We start from the raw sequence: 18973 nt of genomic DNA on the forward strand, positions 1-18973 counted from the left end.
CATGTTGACATAACCCTCAGCCCTTGGTGACTGTAAGCCTGGGACTGGAAAAGAGGGCCAGACAAGCTTCCAGCACCCTTAGCCTCCAAGGCTCCGCCATGCCTTGTGGGTGTTTTAGGGGAGTGCGAATTCTCCCAAGCCCACTCTCACCTGGCCTGTTGAATCTGTTTCCTGTTTTCAGGAATCCTTACATTTCTGCCGCCTACCTCATCCCCACCTCATGCCCCTCACAGTTATGGCATCAAAAAGATAAACAACCCTCCAGGACCTGCCTAATCTATTCTCAGCCTCTCTCATTGCTGCGGACCCAGCCCCAGGACGGGCAGCTTGGGAGCAGGAGCAGAGGGGAAATGAGGAACCCTGCTCCTTCTTTCCTTCCAGGCCACCTCGGGACACTGAAATCCAATCACCACCAATCCATCCAAGGCACTTCTGAAACTGCCCTCATTTGCCCTCTGCTTCCCCTCACCTTTTCCTTGTGTGTGTCTCTGAACCTCTCTCTTCCTCTCTCACTCCTCCTGGTTCCCAGATGGCTGGGGGGTGACCTACATTTTCAGCCTAATCCCCTAACACCTCTTAGAGCTATCATCCCCGAGTAGAAGTTGGAACAGGGATACTAGGTATTAGCCAAGGAGATGTTTAAACCTGTCTGAAGCTGTTTAAATAGAGTCTGTACTAGAATAGAACTCCAGGAGTTAAAGGCTATTCTCTACTTTCTAAGGACATTCAAACACTCCCATGGGGTTAACAGATCTTCTCTCCCCACCCAAAGAGACACCTGGGTGTCCATCGGCCCCAAGGATCATCAATTATAAAAATTAACTGGGTCCCAGCCTTTGGAGTTAGGTGAAGAGCTGATGGATTCAGATGATCTAAGACAGCGGTTCTCAGACTGGGGCCCCCAGATCAGCAGCACCATCTGGGAACTTGTTAAAAAATGCAAGTTCTCTGGAATCACCTCAAACTTACTAAATCAGACACTTTGGGGATGGGCCCCCAAAACTCTGTGTTTTTATAAGTCCTCCAGGTTATTTTGATGAACACTAAAGTAGAACCCCTGGTCTACAGAATACCTGTAGTCAACTCAGCTTTCTTTGGGGCCTGTGTGTATGTGTGTGGGTGGGTGGGTGGGTGGGGGTGGTCTCTCCTGTCTCTCTCTCTGCTGCTGCTGCTGCTAAGTCGCTACGCATATATAAAAACACCTCCATCAGAGGACTCCTGTCTTTCCACACTCGGCCTCCATTTTATGGAGCAGAAGCCGTTGCCATCATTCAAGTCGTGTGATGGCCTGGATCTAGTGTTATTTTTACAAAAAACAAACAAACAAAACCCAAGGCCTGGGAACAAGGCCACAAAATGGGAATGGGAACCATGGAGACTAGATACTCCATACATGTGGCCATGGAATGTGGTTCTAAGGTAAATCCACAGGAAAGAGGCCTCAGAATTTCCCTGTTGAAGAAGAAATAGCAAGCGTTGACTGCAGCCCCTTTCACAGGCCTGGCCTGGTCTAGCCAGACACTTGCCCCCCAGCAGCTGTCAGGTCTGCACTGATCCTCTTGTTTACTGGAGCGCTCAGAGGAGAGGTGGGAGGGCTAAGCCTCTAACGGGCTAAAGCAGTCAGACTAAACAAGCTCAGGCAAGTTGAGCCGCTCGGGGCTCAGACCAGGCGCCACTGACCAGGGAAAGGAGTCTGGGGGGTGAGGGCTGGGCCAGGGGAAAGGACTAAGCGCACAGAGAGAAGAACCTGCAGTAGCCAGTGAGCACCCACAAGGTGCTTCATGGGTTTTCTTGGCAGGAGGGGGACCCATGCTGAGACTGTCTGGCTCAAGGACAAGCAGGGACAGGGAAATGGAGATGAGAAAGATGAAACCAGGTGGACTCTGGGAAGGACAAAACAGAGGAAGGGAGGCAGGAAGACTTAGCTAAGGAGGCAGTAAGTATAGACTTGGGCGAGAGGACAGAACAAGTCGGGGGCTCCCCAGCAATCTGGACTGAAGGAGACAGAGGAACATGGGCACAAAGCAGAGATGGGCGAAGGGCCATGGGGAACTAAAAGAGAGAAGAAAGTTTCCAAGAGGGGATCAAGAGGGAGTAAGAGGTGATGGGAACAAGGGGCTAGAAGAGTAAAAGTGGCAAAAGAAGGGAGAGAGGAAGGTAAGACTGGCAACCAAGAACTAGAAACAAATACATAACAGGCAAATAGATGACCAGGCCACAGAAAAAGAGCAGTGGACATAGGAACTAAAAGTAAAAGGATACAGACAGAGGGATGCTAGACCATGCGGAGGGAGGCCAGGCAGGCAAAGGTCCTGGAGGAGAGCGGTAGGGAGCAAAGACGAAGGAGAGGAAGGGAGACAGAGCTGTGATCTGGGGTTCCCTTCCCATCTCCTCTGTCCTGCACCCCCGTTTTTGCAGTCCTGTACAACCTGTACAATCTAGATCATCAGTAATGGATCCAAATCCTCAGACCTCTTCTTGGTTTACCTCTCGTACATTCATTCATTTGACAAATATTGATTAAACACCTACTCTGCACCAAACAATGTGCTGAGCACTAGGGACACTCAGTAAATCAGACCATCTCCAGCCCCGTCTTTGTGGAGCTTACAGCCTGATGAACCAGGGAAATGTGAATTTATTGCCCTTGGGCCCAGGTAGGAATAGCCCCTGCCCCAGGCCCTGTGTTTTGGAAGGCTTCTCTCTGGCCCTCTTCTGGCTATGTCCCTTGCAGTGAGGAGTCCAGGCCTCCCCTGCCCATACCCCAAGCACCTTCCAGACTATACTCCACATACTTAGGAATTCTCTGTGCAAAGGGCTCCAAGCCCATTTCTAGGGCCCACATGGACCTCTTTCCTGGGTTTGCCCTCCCAAGGGTAGATCACACTACTCACATACACATTCCTAGACCCAGGGGGTGGCCAAGGAGTGGCTGTTGGCAGGAGACTGTGGACAGAATTGGGCTGTGTAGACAGGGAGGTCCACATGATGCAAAAGAGTCCCCTTGTGGTAGAAGATGGTGTCAGAGGCGGGAAAAGAAGTGGGTCCAAAGAGATGCCTTCCCCCACGACACCACATTCTGCTGTGGAATCCTGAGAATTCCAAACAAAATCCAAATTTGAATTCAAATTCGAACCAAATTCCAGACCATTGTGTGTGTATTTGTCAAGGTAGAAAAATAGAATATATTTTATTTAATAGTTGTTAGCTTGTTTAAGTCATACATTTCAAATGCTTAGAGCCTTTAGTTAGGGATGGGCCTACGTAAAAATAATTCATTATATGAAGATGGGTACTGTGCAAGAGAAGGGCAGGGACCTATGAAACTTTATTTCATGGGAACCTAATCTAATGTGGGGGCAGGGGAGGCAGTGGCATTACAGCAACAACTAGCTTAAGGAAGTCACATTAAACTGAGACTAGTCAGGGGAGTAAAAAGGGACTGTGTCTGGAGGGGTAGAGAAGATGGGGATTCCAAGTCACAGGAATAATCTATGCAAGGGCTCTGGGCAGGGAAGAGGTAGACACATGCATGAAATTGAAAAAAAAAAAAAAATGCATGAAACTGAAAAACAAAACCACTGTAGCCAAAAAGCAAAGTGGGAAGAATGGAGATAGGTGAGGGTGGGGCTGGATCATGCAGAGACTTGTAGGCCAAGTTTAGGACATGGACTTTAAAAAGAACGTGCTGAGTCGCTTCAGTTGTGTCCAACTCTTTGTGACCCTATGAACTGTAGCCCACCAGGCTCCTCTGTTCATGGGATTCTCCAGGCGAGAATACTGTAGTGGGTTGCCATTTCCTCCTCCAGGGGATCTTCCCAACCCAGGGATCGAACTCACGTCTCCTGCGGCTCCTGCATTGCAGGTGGATTCTTTACCTCTGAGCCACTGGGGACACCCTTAAGAACAATGAGAAGCTACTAAAGGATTTTCAGCAAGGATGTGGAATGATCAGGTAGTGTTTGAAAAGATCACTTCAGATCTACTGTGAAGGATGGCCAAAATGGAATCAAGAGTCAGATTAGGGGGTTAATGCAGTATCCAAGTTGAGTTGGGGGGATATCTTAAGCTGGAAAAAAAAAAATAACTCTGAGATGGAAACTTGTGTACAGGTGGTTTGATGGGAAGATTTTCTGTCTGTGAGGGAAGCAGCATTGGATAGAGAGAAGAGTTGAAGAGCATTATGGCTGAAACAGAGGCTTCAGCTGACCCCATAGGAGCTCTGGAGCTAGGATGAAGCTTCAGAGTGCCCTCAATTGAGAGAAAGGGGCTGGGACTCTGGACCCCTGAACCAATCAGTCACTGGACACAGGCTGCCCCAGGAAAGAGGCATGCACATTTGGCAAGACAGCTCCTTTCAGCCATAGGTGGTACCCAGGGAAGTGCTCAGCTCTTCACTATCAGCACCCAACACTCAGCATCTGGGACAGGATCCTGAAGGATCTGGGCAGCATGCCACAGCACCCACCACGGGGGATCTGTGAGACATCCAAGAGGAGACCCAGAGGGCCCTGGGAAGCAGAAAATTCAGAGTAAGACAAGGCTGGTCACACCCTGCACCTGTTACTAAATGCAAGTTTGCATACCCCATGAAGCACAGTGAGGCCCAACCACAATGTGGGAGTTTGGAGCAGAGAAAGGTTTGCTGCAGGGCCAAGCAAGGAGAAAGTGCAGCTCGTGCTCAGAAACCCCAGTGGGTTTCTGGAAGATTTTATAGACAAAATCTGGGGTAGGGGCTTTAGGGTGTGTGAATTTTTTCCTCTGACTGCTTGCTGGTGAGGTAACAGGGCTGTGTTCCAGGGATCTTGTGCTCAGCCTGAAGTTACCATTCTCCACCTGGGTGGACAAACTTAGGGAGATAATGAAGGACAGGGAAGCCTGCCTGCTGCAGTTTATGGGATCACAAAGAGTTGACATGCCTTAGCAACTGAATAACAACCTGGGTGGGGGCTTCAGTTGCTGCAGAAGAACTCAAAGATATTTTTATACATATCCCTTGAGGTTGTTTGCTTGTGTTGTTGAGTTGACTACGCCAAAGCCTTTGACTGTGTGGATCGCAACAAACTGTGGAAAATTCTTAAAGAGATGGGAATACCAGACCACCTGACCTGCCTCTTGAGAAATCTGTATGCAGCTCAGGAAGCAACAGTTAGAACTGGACGTGGAACAATAGACTGGTTCCAAATTGGGAAAGGAGTACATCAAGGCTGTATATTGTCACCCTGCTTATTTAACTTATATGCAGAGTACATCATGAGAAACGCTGGAATGGATGAAGCACAAGCTGGAATCAAGATTGCAGGGAGAAATATCAATAAGCTCAGATATGCAGATGACACCACCCTTATGGCAGAAAGTGAAGAGGAACTAAAAAGCCTCTTGATGAAAGTGAAAGAGGAGAGTGAAAAAGTTGGCTTAAAACTCAACATTCAGAAAACTAAGATCACTGCATCTGGTTCCATCACTTCATGGCAAATAGATGGGGAAACAGTGGAAACAGTGACAGACTTTATTTTGGGGGGCTCCCAAGTCACTGCAGATGGTGACTGCAGCCATGAAATTAAAAGACACTTACTCCTTGGAAGAAAAGTTATGACCAACCTAGACAGCATATTGGAAAGCAGAGACATTACTTTGCCAACAAAGGTCTGGCTAGTCAAAGCTATGGTTTTTCCAGTAGTCATGTATGGATGTGAAAGTTGGACTAAAGAATTGATGCTTTTGAACTGTGGTGTTGGAGAGTCTTTTGGACTTCAAGGAGATCCAATCAGTCCATCCTAAAGGAAATCAGTCCTGAATATTCATTGGAAGGACGGATGCTGAAGCTGAAACTCCAATGCTTTGGCCACCTGATGCAAAGAACTGACTCATTTGAAAAGACCCTGATACTGGGAAAGATTGAAGGCAAGAGAAGGGGATGACAGAGGATGATGGCATCACTGACTCAGTGGACATGAGTTTGAGTAAACTCCAGGAGTTGGTGATGGACAGGGAGGCCTGGAGTGCCACAGTCCATGGGGTCGCTAAGAGTCGGACACAACTGAACAACTGAACTGAACTAAACTGATATCCCTTGAGGAGGAATCAGGATCCTGCTTTATAGCCACACTATCCTTTCTGAACTGCTCCTCCTCTGTTTCTGCATTATCTCTCCTCCCTGATTAGTAACTGTTTGAATCTGCCCTTCGGTACTCAGGGAAGGTCTAGGAAGCTGAAGCCTTTTTCCTCCAAATAAGAAACAGAGGACACAAAAAGGATTTGTACCTGGGAGGGTCCCACAGGGTCCTACTCAGTTTCAATAGGTGCCATGATTCTAAAGTGGGGATCTGGGCCACACTCCTAGTATCTACTGCAGAGGTTCTGTGAGACATCCATGGGGTGAACCAGAGGGCCCTGGGGAGCAGAAAATGCAGACCAAGCCAAGGCTTGCCCTGCCCCCTGGTGGTGTTCCTCTGACACTGGCCCACCTGGCGGGTCAGGCTAAAAGAAGGGCCCGGGATTATAGAGATACAAAAACAACTAGAATAAAATACAATTAATTCAAAGATATAGGTATGCACACAGTATAGAGCAAACACAGCATATAGGAGAGAAGACAGCAAGTAAGGAGCGGGAGGTGATACCACTGGATAAACAGAAGCCAGATTATGAAAGACATCAGTTGTCATGTGGTAGGAAGCCTTCAGGGAATTTTAAGCCTAAGAATGCTATGATCTCATTTTTTTTTCCTTAATGATAAATCAGAGACAATATAGAATTGCAGGGGAAAAAACCAACTTGGTAATTAGAGTCAGAAAAACTTGGATTAAAAAAAAAAAAGAAAAACTTGGATTCAGATTCTATTTCTCCTGCTGATCAGCTGTGTGACTTTGAAAAAAATGGCTTAAACTCTAAGCTTCTGTGGCCACATCGATAAAACAGAGTTGCTGTGAAATGGAATGAGGCTGTGTATGTAAAAAACTTTCCGAATGGTTCAGCAGTGAAGAATCTGCCTGCCAGTGCGGGAGACCCGGGAGATGCAGGTTCCATCTCTGGGCCGGGAAGGTCCCCTGGAGGAGGAGATGGCAACCCACTCCAGTATTCTCGCCTGGGAAATCCCATGGACAGAGGAGCCTGGCAGGCTACAGTCCTTGGGGTCGCAAAGAGTCAGACATGACTGAGCACGTACACACACGCGTGTAAAACTGCTGGTTCAGAGCCTGGCACCTGGGAGCCATACAATAAACATTATCCTTCTCTCTTAATTTTCCAAAGTGAACTTACGGGCAAAGTTTGGAGAAGAAATTAGTGGGAGGGAGAGGGAGTGGCATTTGGAGATGTGGGAGGCCAAGCAGGTGCTTGGAAGCTATTGTCTGAAGCCAAGTGAGACATAAACCTTGAACTATGGCAAAGGTCAAGTGGGCAGACACTGATTTGAGAGCTAATTGTGAAGTACAAATCCAAAGGTCCTGGTGTCTGATTGGCTGTGGAAGATAAGGAAGGAAGAGTCCAGACTGATTCAGGTTCCTCTGGGGCAGCTGGCTAGATAGTGGTTCCATTTGCTGATAGGGAACCATGAGAGCAGAAGAGATGATGACCTATTGATATCAAGCTAGGCTCTGTGGAGCTCCTAGGTGCAAAGACTTTCTGTGTTCCCCATTTCTTTGATTATAGGAAACAGCCCTCATTCAGCCTCCATGACCTTCCCTGAGTTCCAATGGACAGATTCAAGCAGTTGTTAACTAGGGAAGGGAAGAGACACAAGACCAGGGAGACACAGTTAAGGGCAACTATGGGGCAAGGTTCTGTTTCCCTAGCAACTGATATACACAATAATATCCTTGAGTTATTTTTCAAATTCTGAAAACTTTTCCAGGTGGGAGAAGTTGTCAAATGATGGTATGCTATCCACAAGCATGTACCAGTTGGACCTGAAGGTTGATGATGCTGATTCCTACTTACCTCACCACCAAGCCATCAGAAGAACGTCCACAAATTGATTATGCTCTCTTTGAACAATTATTATAAAATTTCTCACTATCTTCTCCAAGTTGGGACACACAGTTTTAAGGGCATTAACCCACTGTAGCCTCCTTTGCCTGGCAAAGTAATAAAGTTAATTATTTTCTACTTCACCCAAAACTCTGTCGCCAAGATTAGATCTGGCACCAGTGTACAGACAAGCTGGGCTTTCAGCATGACTTTGAAAGGTTGGTTGTGATGCCACCAGTGTGCACATCTTTAGGCCAGAGAGCAGACACAAAGAGGCAGTTGATTGCAGTGGAGTGGCTAAGACAGAGTTTGGATGTAGGGACTGGAAGAAACTGTCCCAAATACATACACATGAGGTTGAGTCCAGGATGCAGCCTGGGTGGAAGAGATGAGGGTCAGTAGCAAGCCCAAGGCTGGAGACCAGCTCCCCTTTCTCAGCACAGAACTCTGAGAAATCAGAGAATCAGGATTGTTTCTGTTACAAATGGCAGAAATCCTCTTACAATTAGCTTGAGCAAGAGAAAACATTTATTGATTCCTAACCCTCGAATCAGGAATCTGTTGCTCTCTATCCCTCGGCCTGCTTCCTCTAGGCTGGCTTCCATCTCAGGCAGTTTCCTCCTTTGCAGGGCCAAGCCGACACCCAGCAGCATCAGGCTTAGGTTCTCCCAGCCCGGCAACCCCAGCAGATAGGGAGCCCATTTTGAAAGCTGACAAAAAAGCCTGAGAGAGAGAGACATCACCCCATTCCTGAATATTTCCACTGGCGATGGCCAGAGTAAAGAACACACAATTTGGCCAAGCTCAGAGCCCACCCCCAAGAGGCCTACAGGACCACACAGTTTGAGGAGGTGGTTCCCCAAAGAAACATCAGCGTGCTATTAACAGAAATAAGGAATGGATGCTGGCTTACCATAGCCATGTTGAGTTTGAGGTGATATGGCATTTGGGATAATACCCAGGGCCTCAAGCTGAAGACAGATGTCTGGATGGAGACATAACTTGAGAAATTACCAGAGGACTTTATGGTTGGTTGGGGCAGATGCGTCCTTCAGGGGAATGTGCAGGGAATGATCAGTCCAGGGCCCCAAAGAAGAGATTCTGGGGTGGAGAGACATTACCACCATGGTAGGGCAGAGAAGAATCCTCATCTCCGGGAGAAGAAACAGGGCTTTGGGAGCTCCTGATATTAGAGTCCTGGACAACAGAAGAGCCTGGGCTCAGAGTGCCCAAGCCCCGGGAGGAAAGGGAAAGGCAAAGCCCAGCCCCCGGCTTCTAAACCTCCAGCTTTCCGTGGGTTCCACCTCTGGCCTCGGCCCTAGTTCTTGGTTTGTCTGCCACCCAGTGCCTGCCAGTCGCTATTTCCCAGGAGCAAGAGTCCTCAAAATTTCATCATGTGCAGGGGGCGAGGCGGACCGGTGGGGCGGGGCCTCGGGGCCGAGGAGAGGAACCAGTCCTCCAATGGGAGACAAGGGTTTGGGGGCTAGGATGCAGCTGGTGGGGCCGCGGCTGGGCGGACCCGCGCGTAGCCGTGGGCGGCGAGAGGGTCTGGCCGGCCCTGCTGGGTCCCGCCCCTGCGCCGGCCCGCCTCCTTTTTAAGCGCCTCCCGCCTAGCCTGAGCTCCCGCTCTCGGCGCCGCTCCCTCGTTCCCCGCCTTCCTTATCTCCCCGGCTTCGCTCGGTTCTCGCGGCCACCCCGCAGCCCCAGCGCAGGTGCCATGGCCGCTATGTATCGCCCCGGCCTGCGGTGAGTGACCCCCAGACCGGGGCCGACCCTCACTTTCCGCCGCGCTCGCCCCCTCAGGGCTGCCATACGCGTTATCCTGCTCGCCCCCCTCGGCCTGGTTTTGCATCCGAGAGGAGGAGACGGGCAGGTGGCGAGTGTGTCTGGATCTCGTCCTCTCGGCTCGTGCGTCACGGCGGAGATCGGGGCGGCCTCAGCCGCTCCGGGTGTCTCTGTTTCCGTCCCCTCCTCCCTCTCCCTGCTTTGCTGGTCCCTGACCACACCATCTGTATCTGCCACTCTCAGAACTTCCTTTCCCCCTCCTCGCTCTCCCTTGCGGGGCCCAGTCTCCATATCCCCTCCTTTGCTTGGTACAGATGTAAGTGGTTCCTTCCACAGGTTGCAGTGAGGAGAAGTAGGGCCTTGGGGTCAAGGATGCACGAACCCCTGGGGACTGAGCTCAGAGCTCCCTAAAGAAGGTAGAAGGTAAACAGCCATTCCCCGGCCTCCCCCGGATGGGAAGCTGGCGCGGAGCCCTGCACAGCTAGAGGGCTCTGGGGTCCCAAGAGGGAGGGAGGCATGGTAGAGGTAGAGACCAAGTTGCCTTCATTCTTACCTGGCTGACTTCATCCCCTGTCCAGGACGAACCCCCAGGCCCTGCCTGTCTATCGTCACCGCCTTTTCACAGCTTTCTGTCTTCCCTGTGTAGTCTCCCTTCTCAGCTTTGTCTCAGAGTCTGAGCCGACCCCCTGTCTCTCCCACAGCTGGTTCCACTGGGCTAGCCATTGTGGGTGGTCTCTGGAGCAGAGAAAAAGAAGGTCCCACTCCAGAGACTGGAGAAGAGCAGGGGGAGCTTCACAGGAGACTCCCGGAGGCAGCCTCCCACAGAGAGAGGTTCTCCCCAAGGCTGAATGCCTTTAAAATTAATGCTTGGGTAAAACTCTCAGAGGCCGAACAGAACAGGTCCCAGGAGGCTTCCTCCTCTGCCCCTAGGCCCATGCTAGGTCTCCACCCTGCCCTGCCCAGTGAAGCCACCCAGCTCCCAGGCCTGAGTGTCCTCTCTTCCCCAGGCTTCTTCCCTGTGAGTCTGAGCACCCTGCAGTCTAATGCTCCACCCCACTGCCAAAGCTCTAGGCATTTGTTCTTTAGGAAAGAGAGCCAAGAGAGGGACAGGGTCATGCAGTGCTGGGCTTGTAGGGTACAGTTTCTGGTGGGCAAGGCCCTGGCATAGGAGGAGAGTAACTTCCCTCTCTTGGCCTTTGCTCTCTCTGCATCACTTCACCTTGGGTCCAGGCCAATCAGAGCAGACCCTACTTTTCCCTCTCCTAAGGGTGTGAAGGGACAGATTCCAGGGGCTCTGTTCTAAGAATTGGGGCATGCAGCCCAGCCAGTGATATTCCCTGACAGTCAGCCTTCCACACAGTTTGAAAATACCTACCTACCCAGTGGCAACACTTTATGCAATCCTTGTTGGGCCAGTGGGCAGCCACAGATCCAATGCCTGAAACCCTGACATCCGATCACCCACTCTTTGTGCAAGGGCCCAAATCGAGAAAATTGGGACTTAACCACGTCACAGACCTGGTCCTCTGCTTGAAGCTTTCACAGTCTTACAGCATGCAAAACTATACTTGAGGATGAAAAGAACACCAGAAACATGAAGCTGTCACTTGGGCACAATTTATTGACATTTGGGCCACAGGACACCTGCTCATTTCCAGACATTGACCAGATGTAGTAAATCATGGGCATGAGCCAAGCCTACAATAACATCAGCATGCCTAAACATATACTTCCATATTGCCAGACATGTGCCCTTATGCTCATTTGGTGATACCTGTCCCTTGCTAATCAGGAGACACCTTCACTAAGCCTCATAAAGGCCACAAAATACACATGGCCTGAACCCATCTCCTTCACCTAGTCTGACCTCTTCGTGGTGCCTGTACCCAGAGGGACTTTAGCTCGTCTTTAGAAGCCCAGCCCTCTGTACCCTTGACTTGCCCATCTTCCATGAGAACACCTGGCCCATTACCTCTCTTGTTTCTTCTCTTGCAGGCTTAGCTGGCACAGGCTGAGCCCCTGGGGTTGGTCGTCACGGTGTAGCATCCAGACGCTGCGAGTCCTCAGCGGAGATCTGGGCCAACTGCCTGCTAAGGTTCGAGACTTTGTGGAGCACAGTGCCCGTCTGTGCCAACCAGAGAGCATCCACATCTGTGATGGGACCGAGGCAGAGAACACTGCCATGCTGGCCCTTCTGGAACAGCAGGGACTCATCCGAAAACTCCCGAAGTACAACAATTGGTAAGTCCTGAGCCCAGCAACCTGCGACATGGGGGCAGCTGCGTGGACCGAGGCCACTTTGGGTTTACCGAGACAAAATCCAATTTTAAATAGACCATGCCAATGGAATAAGCAGAATGGAGCTTTGAGGGAAACCATCAGAAATTATTGCGGTTGGTCTATACTTTTATGTTAAGTTGATACAAATAAAAGCCTTTACTTTTTTTTTTTTTAACTTACAAATTCAGGGAGTTTCTGCCAGGGCAGAGGCCATTAGATGGCTGGGGGCCAAGGGAACTACCCCTTAGATTGGGACAAAATCTGGGGGAGAGAACTTCCCTGGTGGTCCAGTGGTTAAGAATCTGCCTTGCAAAGCAGAGGACGTGAGTTTGATCCCTGGTCCAGGAACTAAGATCCCACACGGTGCAGAGCAACTAAGCCCACACACTGCAATTACTGAGCCCATGTGCTTGGCATGCTGCAAACTAAGACCCAAAAATTAAAAAAAAAAAATCTGGGGGAAGAACTGAGATGCAAACGAATGGGAAAAAATAAGGCCAACAGAAGACCTGGAGACAAAGCTGGACATGAAAGAGTGGGTCTGGGGTGAGGGCGGTCTGCTGGCCACTATCTTCTTGATATCCGCTCTCCCCCAGCTGGCTGGCCCGCACAGACCCCAAGGATGTGGCACGAGTAGAGAGCAAGACGGTGATTGTAACTGCTTCTCAACGGGACACGGTGCCCCTCCCAGCTGGTGGGGCCCGTGGGCAGCTGGGCAACTGGATGTCCCCAGCTGAGTTCCAGCAAGCTGTGGATGAGAGGTTTCCAGGCTGCATGCAGGGTAATCAGGGCAGGGACACAGAGGCAGGGGCACTGAAGGTATCAACAGGTTGGAACCCTTCATCCAGGTGGCATTTTCCTCCGTAGGCCGAACCATGTACGTGCTTCCGTTCAGCATGGGTCCCGTAGGCTCCCCGCTGTCCCGCATCGGAGTGCAGCTCACAGACTCTGCCTACGTGGTGGCAAGCATGCGGATTATGACCCGGCTGGGGACGCCTGTGCTTCAGGCCCTGGGAGATGGTGACTTTGTCAAGTGTCTTCACTCTGTGGGCCAACCCTTGACTGGGCAAGGTGAGCACCTGCTCTGCCCAGGGGAGGACACAGAGGCCCGCTTGTACTCAGAGGGAACCCCACAGCCTAGCCATCCTGATTAGTGAGATAGTGAAGTCCCATGTTCTAGAGCAGGAGTGGGCTGGGAGTGAGTCTGTGTTGACAAAGTCGTTTGCACAAGATTGAGAAGAATTATCCAAGAATAGGGGCACGGGAGCCGACAGGTGTCATGAGGTAGGAGGTTTTAGCCACCCATTGACACCACCACTGCTCCCAGTGTCTTTCCTGCCAACCCCAATCCCTCCAGCCCCTGACACCCTGATGCCTGATGCCCCTGCCAGCAGCCCCATGAATCCACTGTCCCCAGGGGAGCCGGTGTGCCAGTGGCCATGCAATCCAGAGAAAACCCTGATTGGCCACGTGCCCGACCAGCGGGAGATCATCTCCTTCGGCAGCGGCTATGGTGGCAACTCCCTGCTGGGCAAGAAGTGCTTTGCCCTTCGCATCGCCTCTCGGCTGGCCCGGGATGAGGGCTGGCTGGCGGAGCACATGCTGGTGAGGGCCTGGTGAGGGTCTGAGGGGGGCAGGCCAGGGGTGGGGCCTGACCAGTCAGCCTCAGCCTTGCCTCTCCACTGCCAGACTGAAGGCCAAGGACTCAGCCCAAATGCCCGAAGCTTTGGCCTGAGGCTGCTGACTGTTGGAGGGCTTCCCCTTGCTGCCACCCCAGGCCCCATGGCCAGGCGGTGTACCCAATTAGTGAATAAACCTTGGTCCTCCCTGTCGACCTCTAGCTGTCCTTCCCAAGCAGACCATTCCTGACCTCTGTCTGGTGCTCTCTTCCTTGTCCTCTCTCTCCCCAACTCGCAGATCCTGGGTATCACCAATCCCGCGGGGAAGAAGCGCTATGTGGCAGCCGCCTTCCCCAGTGCTTGTGGCAAGACAAACCTGGCCATGATGCGGCCGGCACTGCCAGGCTGGAAAGTGGAGTGTGTGGGGGATGACATTGCCTGGATGAGGTTTGACAGTGATGGTGAGAGGCCCTCAGATCATACTCTGGGTTCTGGTTCGACGTTCCCCTCACTGCTCAGGATGAACTTGGTCAGTGAGAACCTCTTCCTGAACAACCGCCCCACCGCCCTGCCTCCTGGCAGCCCCCCACCCTGGAGATGCAGAGCCTTTCCCCTCAGATCTAGGGTCTAGCTCAGGGCAGGGAGGAGCTGAGCAAGACCTTCCAAGACTGAGCCTCTCAACTTTTCCTGGTTAGTCCTTCCTTTTTTTCACTTCTCCTCCCAACAGGTCGACTCCGGGCCATCAACCCTGAGAATGGCTTCTTTGGGGTGGCCCCTGGCACCTCTGCCACCACCAATCCCAATGCTATGGCCACAATCCAGAGTAACACCATTTTCACCAATGTGGCTGAGACCAGCGATGGCGGCGTGTACTGGGAGGGCATCGATCAGCCTCTTCCACCTGGCGTCACCGTGACCTCCTGGCTAGGCAAACCCTGGAAACCTGGTATGAGGAGTTAGTCAGACCCGGGGCTCAGTACCTTGTTGATGTAAAGGAACCTGCAGCCACCTCCCAGGACCTCTGGGAGGCCCAGGGATTTATGAATGTTCTGTTTTCTAACCCTAAGCAAGATCTCAAGTCACATCCCAGCTCCACCAAGTATTGGCTCTGTGGCCTGACTGAGTTGCTAAAACCTCCTGAGCTTCAGGGTCCCCATCACTTGAATGGGGGTAGTTATTACAGTACCTAGCTCATAAGGTGTTGGAGGATTAAATTAAAGAATGCATGTAAAAGGTTCAACATAGTGCCAAATACATAGTAAATTCTCAATTAATATAAGCTGAATGTTTTTAAAGGGGACGGGCTGTCTTGGAAATTTTTACAGAAAGAATGGGACTCAAAGCACAATCCATAAAGTTGGACCCATTAGGAAGGAGGAAGCCTGCCCCTCCCCTCCCCTGGGTCCCCACCGCCACCCCCCTAAAATAACCATTGGCTAAAGGTCAGTATTGTTAACTTTCCCCTGCTCTTCCAACATATTCACCCCAGTCCTTTCAAACAAAGTTAGACCAGCTCTTTAGCCTCTCCTGGAAGCTAGTTTCTCAACCATGTCATTACTCTCCAGTGCCCTGCCGCCCTCCCCTTCCCCCAGTCCTGCACTCTGGACCTTCAGCTTTTAGTGGCCTTTGGCATTTAGACAGCCGAGATCTAGGGTTGGGAGCAAAGAAGAGCTTAGCAGGGGAGGGTGGCCTGTGGTCACTGAAGCCTACATTCAAGTTTTCCAGGCTGGCTTAGCAGTCACCCTCTTCATCTAATCATCCTTCATTTTCTCTAACACCATCATTAAGCCCTCCTCAGCCTCCCCACCCAACTGCGAAATCCAAGAAACTTTCATATTTCCCCACAGGCTAGTTGCCCAACCCTTTCATCATCTCTGGATTCAGGGGTATTACTAGGGCGTGTTGTACCAGATTCAGTTCTCAGAATAATACCCTGAGCTAGGTCCTAAACTGAGGATGAAAGTGCCAGAGAGAAGCGTAAGGGATGGTTCTTATATGAGAGTGGAGGCAGGAGCTGGGGCTGGAGCAGGGCAGGGTACACTGGCTCTGTGACCCCTTGCCCCCCAGGTCTGAGCAGCAACTTCTAGCAGAGAAAGTACTGTGCCCATTCAGGGCCCCCATGATGGGGCTTTATACATATGCCACTGACTTGGTCCCATCTCCTCTCCAGGCATCTGAAGGGGCCTAAAATGACCTCCTCAGGTTACAACTGTCCAGGTTACGTCCTCAACTGAGTTCTTCAAGCCCTGTCACTCCAGCAGGGTCTAAGCAGACCCAGGGAAATTACCAAAATACTGCCTGCTTTAAAATTAGTTCCTGTTTGCATTTTGATAACTCAGGAAATTCTGTCTTCCACCATTTGCTGATGGAGTCAGTTATCTAAAATACTGACCTGACAGTCTCAGTTTTTGCTTTAGGTTTGAGTGTTTATTTAAATAATAATCTCATAAAAGAAGAGTTTCTGGGGCAAAATTTCTATTATAACTCTATGACAGTATTTAACCCCATTCCCTTGAGCACTGGCCAAGTTCTGTAACTTAGTATAAACATTAATATCCTGCTAAACCCCAGTTCCTCTCCCATTCTTTTCTCCCATAACTCAGTTGGCAGCACCATCATGGATAAATAACTTGATCTTCAGGGGAGATGTTCTGGCTCCCTTCTCCCTACTAACCTCCAACTCAAGGTTGCAGGGAGCTGATGAGGCAAAAAGAAATTGTGCAAGAGTGCCTGCAAAGGTATGTGTGTTGGGAGTGGACATGCCCTTGGAAGTGATAGTATTTGTATTTGCTCTGCCAGGTGACAAGGAGCCCTGTGCGCATCCCAACTCTCGCTTTTGTGCCCCGGCTGGCCAGTGCCCCATCATAGACCCCGCCTGGGAGGCCCCAGAGGGAGTCCCCATTGACGCCATCATCTTTGGAGGCCGTAGACCCAAAGGTAAACATCATGCAGGCTCCGTGCCTTCTGGGTTAAGAGTCAGGCTCTCTATCAGGACACACCTCCCTCTTGTACTTAAAGCTCAGAGGGCTTCAACCTGGATTGCTAACTACAGCTGTCTGCCTGTAGAGTGCCCCTCCACCTGGAGAATCAAGGTGGAGGGGGGCGGCATAGGGTTTGAAAATCCACAGTGGAGGTCCTAGGAGAGAGTAGGAGTCAAGATCACCAGAAGGGATAGAGTGATGGTGCAAAGATAAGGGCTGCCTTTGACCATGTGCCCTGGTGTCCCAGGAGTCCCCCTGGTATATGAGGCCTTCAACTGGCGCCACGGGGTGTTTGTGGGCAGTGCCATGCGCTCTGAGGCCACTGCAGCGGCTGAACACAAAGGTGAGTGCCCTCCCTGCTTCACTCCTGTGCCCACCTTACCTCTTCTCTCCCTCCATGAGCCAGGCCTTCCTTCTGCCCACCCTTTCCCAGGTGTATCTTTTCCCTACTCCCATCCCCTAGCCCTGCCTTAAGGATATTCCAGTACCACCACCATTTCACAGCTTCCTCCAGCTGGAGGCAGAATACTCTTCTCCAGTAAGAAAGGAGATTCCTTACCCATCCTGCTCCCCTCCCCAGGGAAGGTCATCATGCATGACCCATTTGCCATGCGGCCGTTTTTCGGCTACAACTTTGGGCGCTACCTTGAACACTGGCTGAGCATGGAGGGGCGCAAGGGGGTCCGGCTGCCCCGCATCTTCCATGTCAACTGGTTCCGGCGCGATGAGGCAGGCCGCTTCCTGTGGCCAGGCTTTGGAGAGAATGCCCGGGTGCTAGACTGGATCTGCCGACGGCTCGACGGGGAGGACAGTGCCCGGGAGACACCCATCGGGCTGGTGCCTAAGGAAGGCGCCTTGGATCTCAGCAGCCTGGGAGCCATAGACACCACCCAGCTGTTCTCCCTTCCCAAGGACTTTTGGCAACAGGAGGTTCATGACATTCGGAGCTATCTGACAGAACAGGTCAACCAGGATCTGCCCAAGGAAGTGCTGGCTGAGCTGGAGGCCCTGGAGGGACGTGTGCGCAGAATGTGATCTGAGCCTTCAGCTAGCAAGGGGGCACAGCACCCGCCTACCCCCACCTTCAACTCCCCTGGAATAAGCAAGCCACCAGGCTTGCAGAAACTATGAGCAACTTAACAACACTCTCATCCTCTGGGTGCTGTGAGATCAAGCCCCAGAGCTTTCCCCACATGCTGCCTAATAATGAGATGCTCATTTATATAACATTTGTGCTGTTTTCATTTCCTGCCTGTCTTCACAGGCTTCCCTTTAACACTAATTTCACAATCTTCTTCCAAGCAGCTGGTGTCCCAGTGCAGCCTGCCCTGGCATGGCCCAGTGGTATAAGGATCTCTCTCACAGGCAGCTCAACCACCGAGCCAGATAAGTAGAAACTGCTGGGAGAAGACAGTATCTACTGGTGTCCTGAGGAATTAAAAAGGAGGGACCTCTGTGAGCAGCTCAGTATAGCCTCCAGGCCTAAAATTCCTAATCTCCCATCAGAGAAGCAGAAGCTCTATGACCCCACTCCAGTGACGCGGCTCCACTGTCAGTTCTCAGACCTGTTTTTCCTCCTTCATTACCCTGAAGTTTGACTCACAAAGTATTCATGAGAGCTGATTCAATATTGAGGCAGCTAACGCTTCCATAGTACGTTCTGTGTGACAGGCACTGTTCAGGAGTGACGGCTGAGAGTAACTTCACCTGTGATCTGGATCTGCCTGAGTGAATGTATAAACTGAGATGGGTACGATGGAAGTTTGTACCCACAAAATGAGGACAAATATTCACAAAATAACTGAAAATTCCTCAGAAGAAAACCTTGGAGGAGGAAACAACAAATGTTTTTTATAGAAAACAGCCAATAACCAGTTATAATGTATAAACAAAAAGGAATCTAAAGTCAGAGTGGATTACATGCTAAAACACAGCAATGGAGTCCATGGCACTAAAATAGATTTTACACTGCACTAACAGATATTAAAACTTCATACATAGCATGTGATAGCTAACAATATGATCAGAGGTAGCATAGTATAGATGTTAGGCACATAGTAGACTCAAGCCAGGGGTGCCTCTCAGCTTCTTCAGCTATAAAATGGGGATGTGCCTACATCTGACAGTGTTGTTTGGGTTAAGAGTCAGTGAAGCCAGGCACTCATAACTATGCCTGACAAGGAATAACCATTGACTAAGTTAGCTGTCCTCACCTTTTCACTCTGTATGGATTAGAGTGGGCCCTGTAGGCATGTTATACACTGCTGACTTGACAGTTTAAGAGGAAAGTGAGCAATGTAAATACAATTTAGAGGAGAAAGAAAATAGGTTGGAAAT

General features: G+C 50.7%; 1 protein-coding gene across 1 annotated transcript; it reads left to right on the forward strand.

Moving 5' to 3' along the window:
• Positions 1-9594: 9594 nt before the first annotated feature.
• PCK2 (phosphoenolpyruvate carboxykinase 2, mitochondrial) lies at positions 9595-17843 on the forward strand. Its single transcript, XM_068963068.1, has 10 exons — positions 9595-9717; positions 11752-11997; positions 12633-12817; positions 12904-13107; positions 13454-13641; positions 13954-14116; positions 14383-14601; positions 16455-16592; positions 16884-16979; positions 17217-17843. Exons 1-10 carry the CDS (start codon positions 9689-9691, stop codon positions 17669-17671), a joined length of 1923 nt encoding a protein of 640 aa, XP_068819169.1. The 5' UTR covers positions 9595-9688; the 3' UTR covers positions 17672-17843.
• The last annotated feature ends 1130 nt before the right edge of the window (positions 17844-18973 follow it).

This window comes from Capricornis sumatraensis, chromosome 2 (genome assembly GCF_032405125.1).
Source record: "Capricornis sumatraensis isolate serow.1 chromosome 2, serow.2, whole genome shotgun sequence".
Taxonomy (NCBI): Eukaryota; Metazoa; Chordata; class Mammalia; order Artiodactyla; family Bovidae; genus Capricornis; species Capricornis sumatraensis.